The sequence below is a fragment of the Oenanthe melanoleuca genome, chromosome 4 (assembly GCF_029582105.1).
Source record: "Oenanthe melanoleuca isolate GR-GAL-2019-014 chromosome 4, OMel1.0, whole genome shotgun sequence".
Classification (NCBI taxonomy): Eukaryota; Metazoa; Chordata; class Aves; order Passeriformes; family Muscicapidae; genus Oenanthe; species Oenanthe melanoleuca.
The window spans coordinates 60,751,245-60,765,283 of NC_079337.1; the positions used below are offsets into that span (position 1 = coordinate 60,751,245).

The 14,039-nt window shown below is 38.3% G+C and overlaps 1 protein-coding gene across 2 annotated transcripts in view; it reads right to left on the reverse strand.

Annotated features, from left to right (window-relative positions):
* Positions 1-3,062: 3,062 nt before the first annotated feature.
* The window catches only part of HTT (huntingtin), a 79,609-nt gene continuing 68,632 nt past the window's right edge, over positions 3,063-14,039 (reverse strand). For both annotated transcript variants that reach the window (XM_056489565.1, XM_056489563.1), the window contains exons 60-66: positions 12,517-12,707; positions 11,965-12,079; positions 11,535-11,748; positions 11,291-11,396; positions 9,770-9,932; positions 9,004-9,164; positions 3,063-8,046 (exon numbers count right to left, since the gene is read on the reverse strand). In XM_056489565.1, the coding sequence (XP_056345540.1) occupies positions 7,833-8,046; positions 9,004-9,164; positions 9,770-9,932; positions 11,291-11,396; positions 11,535-11,748; positions 11,965-12,079; positions 12,517-12,707 (1,164 nt within the window). In that variant the 3' untranslated portion in view covers positions 3,063-7,832. The remainder of the gene's footprint in view (positions 8,047-9,003; positions 9,165-9,769; positions 9,933-11,290; positions 11,397-11,534; positions 11,749-11,964; positions 12,080-12,516; positions 12,708-14,039) is intronic.

Here is a 14,039-nt window from a genome sequence, read left to right on the forward strand (position 1 = left end):
TCATTGTTAGTTTGGGACTGGCATTTATATTTCATCTAGAGTTAATGAAGTCAAACTGAGAACAAAAGCAGCACAGACAAAGGAGAGCCAGACCTCACTAAGTTAATAATTAATAACCACTTTGACGATATTTAACCCATCAACAAAAACTTTGGGCACTCTTAAGTCTCACTGCAATGAACTCATACTTCCACCAGTACACATGGTGCAGCAATCTTTTCAAGTGTAACACGAGAACAGGACTTGTTACAACACTCCATCATCACCCCTGGATTCATAATCATTTCCAAAGGTATAAAATGCAGTTGGGATTTTTATGGATCTAAGAAACATAGTTTGCTTAATCCTGTCATCTGAGACAACTCAACTCGAATCAGACCAGGTTTGCTGTATCTTTCCCACGCAGGGACACTCTCAAACCCCTCAGTAGGCCAGTGGGAGAGCTGGAAAATTAACCTGTCAGCATAATACAAGTCTCTCTTTATCACTGATAATGTGACTTGGTCCCAGATAATGTTTTCTGAAGCAGCAGGTCCTTTCACTACTACTGCTAGTGCTGCCTGCAAATTTCCCAGTTGCCAGATCACATTTCTCACTTTTTTTTTAAATATTATCAGATCACACTGCAATGGGAACAGGTATTATCCACAAGCTCACATTAAAGTATCTGCAGTATATAAATATGCTGCTTCAGTGAATACAGATAGAACCATCCCCAAGACAACCACAAAAGCAGTAAAGCAGCAAAAGTACAGATTGAAACATCATTTGTGAAAGCATTTGATTTTGGTACTGATGAAGATAAACATCTGAATAACATTCTTAGATTGCTATATTAGGTAGCAAAAACGTTGCAGATTTGTCCCCTTCTAAAGATTCAGTTCTTCAGGACTCCCAGATAAACTCCAGGTACTTTGGATCACTCAGTCTTATCCTCTGTTACTTAGTCATGTACCAATCTATTGATGACATACAACTTTTATGGTAAAACATTCAACAGGTGAAATATTTACTCAGGCAGCCAAGGCAGAGGAAAGAAGACAGGAGGAAAAGGAATGAGCTTAAGCCACATTACCAAGACATGGAAGGATCAGAAGCCTCAAAAGCACTTAAAAATACCTCCCAGATCTGCAGCATTCAGTGTTCATTTAAAACAGTGCTAGTTTGAAGCAGTTAAGGCAGCAAAGAAAAATTACTATGAACAAAGTGTAATTAAAAGAGTATCTGCCCAAACTTGCCTGAAATAAAAGTTAAACAATGAATTGTGCTATTTTCATAGATGTTAAATCAAATGCCAAAGATGGTATTTGAAATATCAACATTAATAAGACACACCAAGAAAAGTTAAGTTAGCAATCTTTACACTTGCCTTTCCATTGGACAAGACAGATGCTTCAATCCTAGAGCCATTTAACAAGACATGGATGAAAACACACTTAGTGCCTCTTCCTCAGGGGAAGAAAGGGGTAGAAAAGACTAAGATTCTAATTTGGAGTTATTTCAACATTGACTTGAAGTTTTACAGTGCATGTAATTCAAGATGAGCTAGATTAGCAAAAACCTTGTATTTAAATGGTCTGACTTAATCTGGCTCACAGCTCTGTGGGCATCTAGTGCATGGTCAAACCCAGCCCTCAGGGATGCATTTTGCTTGGAGCCCAAACACTGCAGCCTGGCTGAAAGAACTCTAAAATGTAAATAATGAGGTAAAACAATCAGGTTGCACTTGATCAAAATCTACCCACGACTTTTGCAACTTGAAGGATACGAAAACAGCACCTGGGGTAAGGGACTGCTCTGCCGTACTTGGATGTGTACACCATGGGAAAGATCAGAAACAAAATTAAGGCAGAATTACGGCTGCAATAGAAGAGCAGAAGGTTTGGCTCACTCTGAAGATAACATTCTATATAAACTGTAGGAACTTTTTCATGTTCCTACTTCCAACTTTTTAAGAAACCTACAAGTTACAAATCTTTTCATCTCTTCAAACAGTTATGCAAAACTTATGGTATAATTATGTTGAATTCTACAGGCAATTAAAGCTTTTTGTTTTGTAACTGGGTTGGAGCCCTGCCAGTTCCCAAATGATGGCTGCAATACTCTTTACAGCTGCACTGCCCAAAAAGTAGGAAAAAAAGCACAATACCTATACAGGAGAGGAAAGGCAGTGGGGAAAGCGAAAAAGTTCTAGTAAATCCAAAAGTTCTAGTCTAACTAAGTGCAATGCTTAATCTCCCTCTGTCTGGCAATTCATCTTTAGGGGTAATATTTCCAGAAATTAAATGGTTTTTCTTCTCTGAGTGACAAAAAGATGAAGACTTTATTACTCCAACTCTCCAGCTCTGCAGACAAAGGCACTTACCACAGCCCAGTTCTGTCCCTCAGCTCCACAGCTACACTAAAGGTGACACAGCGGCGGATCAGTCACACCAACACCGACAAGGAAAAACAAGATGTAAAAAAGTTACTTTGACTAAGGACAAGACCAGCACGTGCTTTCTACATTAAGCTACTACTTCCAACTTTATGCCAGAGTTTCCAGGGAACAGCCAAGTGCTGCAAAGTTAATCAAAACAAGATGTCTCTGAGCTGTTGAGTACTGCAAGAGATTCTCTAGTGTTCAGCAGCAGGACCACCCAGAAATTTCTTTTAAGATGCAAGCCCAACAGCTGGGAAACCAAGCTTCAGCAAGTTAAACCATTTCTTCTCCTGTGTAACATTATCCCTCCCCAGGACTGCTGCAGATAAATACACTCTCATTCACAAATACAGCTGTACAGTTAAATTTTGCCTTTTCTGATCTCATCTAGAATCCCAGAGAAGTTTTGGCAAGCACGACTATTAGATACAATTAAAAGCTCAACTGTGAGAGTTCTTGGTTAATTGCAAACAATATAGTGATTGTGCAGCATAGCTACATTTACAGAGAGTTCAAATATTCTTGCATATCTTAATAATACTTAGTATTTGATAGCTGCTGAAAAGAAAATATACTGGGGAAAAACTCTAGTAAAAATGCATCAAGCTCTTTTTTTTTTAAATAACCAGAGAAAAATCGCTTACAGTAATAGTTGCATTTTATTTTCTCTTTTAGTTTCAATGTGCAGTATTTTCAGCATTTTTCTTAAACATACATCTAAAATTATATGCTTTCCTTTTCCCTTGAGTACAATTGATTTTCAAGTTGGGGCTCCAAGCTTTTGCTCATCATTGCCCTCAAACTATACCCCACCACAGGGTGCGTTACCTTATCCTTGTCAAGTTTATCCAACTTGATGGTGTGTATACATGGACTGATGGGAATGATAAGCTCACACAAAATGCACATGACAAAAGCAGCACATGCTTCACAAATGCTCTGCAGCATTTATACCCAGTTACCTGAATGCAGCTAAAAACTTGATATACATTAGAAGCTCCCTGGGTATGACTGTGGGATTCTCAAGATTTTTAAATGGATACTTAGGTAGCATGCACAAAGAGTTCACCCAAAATCTCTGTATTAGGTTAAATTAACATAATTAATTTTCCCAAAATCTTGCTACATTGCTTACTCTAGTTTTTACAGCAGCTTGTTTTCACTTTAAAATACTCAAATTTCTTAAAAACTAGCAAAGTATGTGCCCTATTTTAACTTTCATCAATTGTGTCCTTATAACCAAAACTGTTTTAAAAGAGCAAAGCACCTACCATTGTCACTCAATTGATTTCTACCTTTAGTAGAAGGTTCAGTTGGGATTGTACATGGAAAAATCTGATTTATGCAACGAATGTACTCAATTAGTTCCCGTTCCCCGTCTCGTCCCATCCCTTTCAACCACTGGGTAAGATCCTGAATGATTGAATTTAATTAAACTGCTTATTGCTATTATTTATTGCTCATTACACCCTAAAATTTCTTTTATTATGGAAGCATAAATGCTCAGCCCTGACAGCTCCACAAAATATTAAGACAAACCAGGTCTGCTGCTCCTGGAGAGCTGTCTTTGCAGTGTTTTTGACATAACCTCCTTATCTGCTATATGGTTAACAGCCATTGAAAAAGGAGAATGGCAAGACAGAATGCTTTTAAGGCAAATCTACTAAATACCAACAAATTACTTTTAACCCAAAAGGTTCCACTTGTTTCCCCCTTCATTTAACCTAAATCTTTTCACTCATTACTCAGTGCTTTCGGAATGCTGCTGGTGGTTAAAAAACAAGCAATGTCTTGGTGCTAAGAAGGCATTCCTACCAAAGCAAAAGTAACACACAGTCATTTACTAGATGCTCTAGGCAAGAATTGACATCTGAGTATGCACTGCAGAGAAGATTTAAATAAACTCACATTCAATTGCAACTGGAAAACAACATAAATACTAAAGAAAATACTTAGAATCCTGCAAATAAGAACTGGTTTACAATAAGTTGTCAGTTACAACTCCTCACTCAGTGCAAGGGAGGGGGCATGCTGAAATGAAACACAAAGCAAACTTTATTTAATGGGCCAGTGAGTAGCTGGTCCAAAAGCTATTTATAACAAGTTGGCTGGCATACAGTGTTCTTAGGGGAGGGCCACATTATAGATTCAGTAATGTAGTTTCTTTGACAACTGAATTGTAACTGAAGTTTTAAATATTAATCTGTCTCAATATGCTCCCAGTCATGCCATACCTCTCATCTTGTAAGGCTGCAAAGAAGCCCCTTTCACTGCAAAGCACATTAAAGATGGTATCTGCTTTGTTAAGCCAGGACACCAAATGTACATCTTAAGACCAAACACATTTCTACCCTGATCTCAATGAAAAAAATGAACAGCCTGATTTTCAGAATTAGCTTTCTGTTTACAGCAAGTTAAAAACACCCTGTGAAATAAAATCTTGCATAGAATCAATCTCAAAAGATAAGCAGTATTTGTATTTCCTTTAAATCCAACATCAGAATCCCTTAATGGCCACTGTTCTACTGTTACTGCCCCTATGGCACACCTCATGGCTCATGTCACTAAAAGCAGACAGGAGTGATTTTGAGTATGATTTCATTCCAAAAGAAATGAGGGTGTGGAAAGAATGTCTAGGAAGAAGGCAGGAAAGTGTGCTGCAGTGAAATGACTGAACTGAAGCACTACTGCAGTGTGCTCTCTCACTAGGAAGACCCTTAAGCTACAACTCCTTCAGGTCACAGAGAATTTCCTAAGAGGAGGTGCCCTTCTTTAGACACTTAGGACACATTACAGGAGGTATATACACTACAACAAATCTCAAAGAGAGGTTAAAACAGATGAAGTTATTACTACCAGTGAATCTGTGTGAAGTTAGAACTGGGTGGATCAGTTCTAGAGCTTGTCTTGAAACAGGTAATGCAAATATTTGCTCTAAGGCTGGCAAGAGGCATTTGGAATGGGAATCTGTCACATCTAATGTTTTTCACCCAGCTGTGTTGACTGCTTAATTCAATGTATTTCTTCACTGGCTTGAAAGATTCTATAGCAAGTCCCAAGCTGGTTTGGAAAGTTTCACAAAGGGTCTAGCTCCTGTGATCCCAAGGTAAAGTAACCAGCTGGTCTTGTGTTAATCATGAGGAGCTTAAAGTTATGAAGAATTTAACAGTTTCATACCACAACATATACTGTTAGATGATGAGAATTTGACTAACCTGATATGCTTAAAAAATATATTAAAATCTATTTTAAATTCTGGAAAATAGCTTACAAAAATATCTTCACTTAAACTATATATCATACAAAAACTGACTGGTGTGTGGGTTTACAGTACAAAACGATTATTGGTGATTACAAAAGGGAAGAGTGATCTATACTACCCCTTATGCAAACACAGGGCATTATATCTCACTGCCTGGAATTAGACTTTTATCAGAATTAAGATAATTTCCAATAGAACTCAAAAACTTTCAAATAGTATCTATTCTATTAAACCTTTTTTCTGAAATCCTGTTCAGTTTCTTTTAAAAATCACCACAGTGCTGTGGCCCAAGGAAGAGTAACCCATCTAAGGACAGAAATAATTGCTCTAGGTAATAAGACCTGTAGAGAGCTAAATACTGCAACATCTACAGTTGTTTCTACTGCCCATACTATCAATTTCCTCTACCAGTTTCTAAAAGGAAACGACACCAGTGGACAATTCCTTTGTAATCAATTTACGGGCAGAAGCAACAATTTTTGGTCTAGATTGGAATTAGTTTAAATACATGGGTTTAATAAATACAAATATACACATCTGTATACATTAAATGTTGTCACATGTGTATAATTTCAACATATACATTATATACAGAAATACATACAGTACATGCTCCTCCTGACAACACTATCTCATTTTTCCAAGTGTCACCAAAAGGCGTGATAAGAAAATGAAGTGAGGTTAAACACAGGATCTGACTGAGAACCAAGGTATCATTTCTCTATAATGAAAGACTTAAATACAACTAAAGACAAATGCTGTGCTAGATTTCCTCATGTAAAGCTTCGGAATCAACGGCATTCCCTGGGTGGTGAGTAAAAGTTAATCTGGCCCTGTGTAGTGTCCTGAAATTCATGGATATTTGTGTTTGTGTCTAAAGCATTATGGATACAACAGGTAATAAAAGAGGTTGTGTAATCTAACACTTTAGCCAGTCCCAATGTAGACCACAGCAGCCTTCTGATTCTTTACTGCTACCATATATTTGTTTTCATGAGAGTGGTCCAGATGACTCCATGGTCTCAGTTAGGAAAGGTAAAATGGTTGTTGACTACTGGGGAACTTGCACCATTTTGTCTCCCAAAATGCTGTGCAGCAAATAAGAGCAGTTTCTTAAGTATCTAAATCCTGATCCAGAGTGACTAGTCCTCTTTTTTTACCATCATGTCTCAAAATAAAGGAATTTAAAAGAAGCTACAGTAAAGTGGATCACAAGAATGCCTCCTTAGTACAGTTTCTCAAGACAAATTAATCAACATATTCCAGTTTTAAAGCACTTTAAGAAAAAGTGAGATGCAAAACAAGATGTAATCTGTACATTAAGATGGATTTCCAAAAGAAACATGAATTCAAGCACGAGGAAAAAAAATGAGGACAATACAGATGTCAAGACATTCAGTAGCATGGCTTTTGTTCATCTCCAATTACAGCACAGCTCATGCACCACACATCTTACAATTTTACATACTGTACATAATATAGAAATATTTAAGTTAAAATTTCTTTCACTGATATACTGTACTCAAATTTGAAATCCTGAGAAGAAAAAAGAAAAATGTGTGGTTACGTATGTGCACTATATCTCTGGTATCACCAACACATACACCACTGGATATCAGAAAGTCCAGAGAGAGAAATCACATGCTGGAAGTGTAAAATCATAAAAGCCATTTTCTCTTTTCCTTGTTTGGGAGAGACATTAGGAAACAAATTCTATTCTGTACTGCACAACAGTATATACAGGTACATAGAACTATGAAGTTGGCTAATGACTGCAGGTTGCAATAAGTCTGTCAGTGTCTGACTAGCTGTACCACAGTGGCTTCAGCTGCATATTGGGAAGAAGAGGAACACCAGCTACCCTGAATGTCGTACTAGCTCATATTTTACAGCTAGGATGTGTGCTCCCCAACATCACTTGAAAAACACTGACATACTTCATTCCACTTAGAGGTGCTTGGTGTCAACAACAACTACACTTGACTTCTCAGGTGATTTCCAGTGCTGCAGAGCACTTGTCTATGCTGGAAGGAAAACTGATAGGTCCGTATTTATCACAAATGCAACCCCAGGGATTTTCTTGATCTTGCATTCTTCATAATCCATATTCCAACACTAGTCATGCAGTTCCACTACACATCAGGATGTTCAACATGCTGTGACCTTGTGGACATTTTGCAAACAAGTCAGTAGGCGATGGTATGGGGTTCCTGGAGAGGCTACCACCTCAAACACCGACTGGAAGGCTCTCCGATCCAATTCTTCATCGATCTGGTGTCGGTAGAAGTCTATGGCCACCAAACAGAAGATGTTAACATCCACTTGCTCTGATTTTCCCATTCTGCTGATAATATGAGGAAGACTGAAATAGAAGTTAAGGTCATAAAATGACAGACATTGCTCCTCTTTTGGTTTAGCAGTTCAAACACTCCATTAAAACAGTTTATTCTTATGTTCACCAACGACATTCAAGTGCAAAATACTGTCATTTGGCAATTAACTGCTACTACATGAGTCCTATTTCTTCATTAACATCAAAGAATTTCTTATCCTCAGAAATTAATTTCAAGCTAGCAATAGTTTTCTTTATCCATTGGAGCAAACAATGCAATCAGCAACTGCTGAGAGCCAAAGAGCACTGCTGTGATTGAGAGTCATTAGGACATTTCAAACATGACAAATGGCCACTTTTTTGTCTGGAGACAAAATGCACCAGTTATTGTTCTGCTTGTTTCAGGGGTTTGTTTGTTTTTTAAATAAACCCAGCACTAATACCATATCTGTCTATCTGTCTATATTTATATATACACCTATATCTAGATATATCTTTTGTCAGTTCCAATTTATTTTGCCAATTCTACTGCCAAGCTCACTGTTACTACAGTACACAGCCAGGGGGATAACTGCAAAATACAGTTTGTATGCAGAGGATAATTCCCTTGATTTTGAGTTTGTTGGCTTCTTTCAATATATTTTATCTTGCAAAAGGAATACAGAGCAAAGCTTTTAAAGGTCACAGCAATACTATCTTGGTGAGGCTTTTTTTAAAAGTCCTTCAAAGTACGGACTTTCTCAATCATCTTGCACAGTCAAAAGGAAGGTCTTAAAGCAGTAGTTTTAGATAACTTTGTTCTTATAATCTGTTTAGATGTTCTCTTTTTTTTCCACAAACCCAAGGCACCAACAGCACAAAGCAATATACACCATTACTATCTGCAGTAAAACTGTCTTTTTTGTGTCTTACACTTGTGCACTTATTCTTCAAGGCTTTACACTATAATTACCCAGAAATGGAACACATTCAATCTTTTTAGGATACATTGCTGAAATCCATTGACTGGTGGAAGCACTGACAAAAAAACAGGAAAGACTCCACATTGCCATTGCCACAGGTGTCCTTTGTGTGAAATTAGAGAGAGAGAGCATCACCCAGTCACGGACCATCGAGGATTGTCCAGTGCTATGCAGTGTCTGGAACACCTGCAAAATATTGTACACAGAATAAAGACATGGTGGATGGATATGGGAAAAAGTTGTTTCTCTTGTAAAGGGTCTCTGTGGCTACAAAGCTCTGAGGGTCACAAACTGGATTCCTGGAGACAACTCTGAATCTAGTGAATTAGTGAACTGAACTCATGACAAATGAACCAAACTGAAGTAATCTTACAGAAACATACAAGTTGTGTGGTGTCTCTGTTTTTTACAGATCACATGTGCACATGGACATGCTCTCTCCAGTGATGCACAAGCCAAGAAGTTCAGCTGAGGCACAAGGGCTTGCCTGTTGGGTTCACAAAGTGATGGCTCACTCAGATCTAGAATCTGAGCACCAGGATCACAACCACTAATTTTCTCTTTATTTTCTCATTATCAGTGACTGAACTGTCCTGCTGTGAGCTTTGGCCTCTAGGTGACATGGCAATTCTAGCCCTCAATACTGCCTGGAAGCCAAAGCAGGACAGCTCAATCACTGGGACTGGTTTGTTAGATCTAATTAACAAAAGTGGTATATGGCCCTTCAGCAGAGCTTCAATTATTTTAGAAATCTTCTGAAACATTTAAAGAAATAAATGTATCCATACTACCTTATAAACTACTGTTGCCATGAACTGTGGGTATGGTTGCTGATTGGACAGAAATTCTCCAATGACTTTGTTCATTACATCTTGTGGGGGGAAGAAATCATCAAGGAACTGTGGAAGAATCCGAGCCACTACTCGAGCTTCAAAAGGAAATCCCTTCCTGATCCTGAAAATAATAAAAAATTCAATATTTTATGATTGAATTTCAATACAAATCTTGTTCTTTTCCAATTTAATTGGCAATGGAAAGAACGTTTTACTTTCATCGAGTAGGCAAGTTCTCAGCACTGATGAATCTGAATCTTCATACAATCTTAATAACAGACTACCTAAAGAGGTCTCTCAAAGCTGCCAGAAGCTGTTACAGGCGTGTCCTTACCCCACACTCTCCCCTTCTGTTTTTTAAATAGTCACATTTATTGAAGGTCTGGAATTGCATCAGAGATGAGACTTACCAGCAGGAATGCTGAAAAAAACTAAGCAAGAACAAAAAAGGACAGGTAGATCACTCCTCCTAGCTATCAGAGAAAAGACCATTTATAAGCAGAACACTAGTTTTCATTCACAACATCTTGACATTTTTTTATTCAATATCAAAATGACCAGCTTTTCAAACAAGAAAAGTAAGTTGCATTGCTGTGTAAAGTAAGGAAAATACATTCCAACCTACAATTTTGTTTAAATAACACTAATTGGAAAGTCTTTCTAGTAAAGGCTGCATCTGTTGATGCATCAAGATCAAGTTACCATCATGTGATTCTTCCCTGCAAAAGTTATTTTTTGCTGGTAGTAGTCACATTTGTTTTGCCAGCTCTTCAGAGTGATATATTCAAAAACACTCAAGCACTGCTCTAGTTCTGTTCTCACCAAGTGCAGAAGTGAAACCCTCCTCCAGTTTTATGGAAAAACCACTGAACACTTTAAAAAATGTAAACCATTACCCACAAACTACTACACAAAATCTAACATGCTATACTCACTTAAGACAGCTTGAGATTGTCAGATCAAAATAGTGGTTTTGAAATGTTCCCATTAATGAGTTCCATGTGAGTACAGAAGTTTACTGTATCCTTCCACTGCAATTACTTAACAGCCTCAGAAAGAGCAACTCTTGTGAGGGGGGAAGGGGGGGAAAAGGTTTTAAACTCTTAGGGTGGTTTGAAAGATTATTTCCTGTAAACTAGACTTACATCTTTGATTATGTAGAAGACATCCTGAAAAGCGCTTAAGAGTTTGACCTGAAGGGAGCTGGAAATACATTTATGAAGTATTATGGTTTGTGCAACACATAGTATCAGCTAGGACTTGTCTGGTTTTCATTTACATTCCTGCACATTTGTGCTGCCTTCAGCAATTCCACCAGTGTTACTGTGTATACATACCAAGAGCATAACTTTTATGCAATAGTAAGTAAAGAAACATCATTAATTAACTGTAAGAACTGTCAAACAGAGAAGTGACCACACAGTGACAAACACAATCATTTCCCTCCCAGAGCCCCATTTACACATTTTGTCCTCTTACCTATCAAAAAGGACAGATACTCGTTCCATGGCGACAATCACAGATTCACTGTCAGGAGCACCAGGATTTGCATCTGGGATACGGCTGGGGCTGATCTTTTCCTTTCCTAAACCAAAATAATTTGTTACAAGTTCACTGTGGATGTTAAAATACACTTCTTTTACTTTTGGTAACAAAAATAAATTAAGAAAATTAGCATTGTTAGTAAGCCAGTCTCCCAGCAAATCAGAAGTATCAAAAATACCTGTGTACATGCAAGTCAGCATTAATCCCAGGGCTGCCATTGCTCGGTGGGGGCTCTGCACATTCACCCTGTCAACACTCAGTTTAACCAGAGACTCACTGTCCAGCCTGGAAAGCTGCTCTGAAAGGAGCAGTCTCTCCAATCCTCTCAGGACACAGTGATAAATAATGGATGGTGTTGATTCATCACTTCCAGACACCATGACTCCACACATCTGAAATAAAGCAAAAAAGCCTACTACTTGGTTTTGAGGTGTATTTAGGTTATCTTCTAGCACCACACAGTACAGAATTGCATCAGGTATTAACAAAAAATGATGAAACTAAACCCAAGAGCATACCTACAGTTGCACTCAAGTTCAGTGTTAAAGACAGCTATGTGGTGATCTCAGGTTACACAACCACCCCTGGCTGGAGACATCACAACATACCTGTATAATTCCTGCAGAGAACTCAGGCCCTACATCAAGTGGGTAATTCTCAATCAAATAGAAAGCAGCTGCACACATTACCAAAATGTGCTCTTGGTTATGGATATTCACACAACTGCAAATGAGCAAAAACACCAGTGGTCACACCAAAGTTGTTTAGAACACAAACAGAGACACTATAAACAATTTCTAGAAATACAAAGTATTTTTGAACATGAAATGTAAGCCCTTTTTAAAATCACAGAAAGTATTGCTGAGATGCCGTAAGTGAACATTATCATGAAAATGACAGAAAAATAAGGTTTAAGTAAGACGGTTTACCAAAGACAGAAAAAGCCTGTAGCATCAAAAAGTTTTCTCACCCTCAAATATCATTTCACTCTGTAAATTAAACCTAAAATTGGATGATATTTTCAATGAAAATGCCAAAACCTGCTTGATACAACATCCTGCTCTAAAATGTACTGGCAACCGCCAACAACAGAGAGCCCTTTTGTTCACACATAAACACACAGCAGTTTGGAGCCAGGGGGAAAGAGAGAAGAATCTTACTGTGCTACTCCTCTCAGATTGGAGAGCAGATACTCGCTGATAATTGGAATGAGCTGCTTTGCTGTCTCGTCGAGCAAGTCACACTCAAGGATATAAAGAATTCCATGCAGAGCTCCAATCCGACTTGGCATATGGGTGCTTCTTAGGGTTGATTCCAGCAGTCGACTTACTGGTTCAGCCACAGCTTTATCCTAATACATCCAACAAGAGTATTCATTAGAAGTCAACCCTGGTTTAAATACTGGCAAGTCCTGTCATTCAGAAATACTTGGAAGACTCCAAGTCTGGACTCCAGCCTTCCACCAAGCACCACCATGTCAACTAAACCACAGCACTGAGTATCATGTCCAGTCATTTCTTGAGCACCTCCAGGGATGGTGACTCTATCACTTCCCTGGGCAGCCTGTTCCAATGCTTAACCACCCTTCCATTAGGAAGAAATTCTTCCTAACAGCCAGCCCAAACCTCCTCTGGCACAACCTGAAGCCATTTCCTCTTGTCCTGTCACCTGACAGAAGAGACTGACCTTTACTTTGCTATAATCTTTAAGAAGCTGTAGACGGTCATAGGGACCCCCCTGGGCCTCCTTAGGCTCCATCTTTAGGGAAATGGTTTAGTTAGGTCAACAGTTGGACTCAATGATTTTAAGGGTCTTTTCCAACCTAAATGATTCCACAATTTTCTGTTCAGTATTCACAGGTCAAGCTCATATCAGATACTTCCCTCTCTGTTATCAAACACCACAACTTATTGAAACATGCAAAATCCATTCTGAATTTTAGTTTTTGAAAGTCTTTTCCTTACTATCTAAGTAATTAGTAGAAATTATTTGATCTACCTTGTCCCTTTACTCATGAAGTATCTAAGATACAGGCCAGTTTAGGACAGTATCTGCTCTCTAGTTGCTCTTTTCAAGCAGATTTTCTATACAACTGAGCACAAAACAACAAGCAACTCTTGACGGAAATCAACTTCTTGTTTTTTAAGTCCCACCAAGCTGTTATATTCAGCTGTTTGCTTGTGAGAACGTGTTATTAGCTCACTGAGTAGGAAATTACAGCCTAGTCAGAATAAGCTGATCTCTAAAACTATTTCTGTTTGGCATCACCTTCCCATCCTTCCCTTGCACAGTTGCTGCTGCAATAGCTACTGAAAGCCCCAACCTAAAATCTTTTCAATATTTATTTTATTACTACTACCCATAGAGCTTTATATTAATCTCAGAGCTTCTAGAAGTGCTAGCTCCTTCCAAAATGATTTGTAAATATTTTTTCCAAAATAACTCCACTCTGAAATGTACACTGGAAAGTACTACTGGTCTACACATTTCAAGACAGAATGATGCAGTAGAGGGAAGAGTGAGGGAAAGAAAAGGGGTACCTGACTATCTGGGGCTATATATTCATCACATGCACTGTCCCAGCCTCCCATGAGATTACTGACATTCACCAGTAATATAAATCTAGCAACAGTTATTCCACAAGTCCTCATTTCTGACCTGAAAGGTAACAAATGAGGAGTCC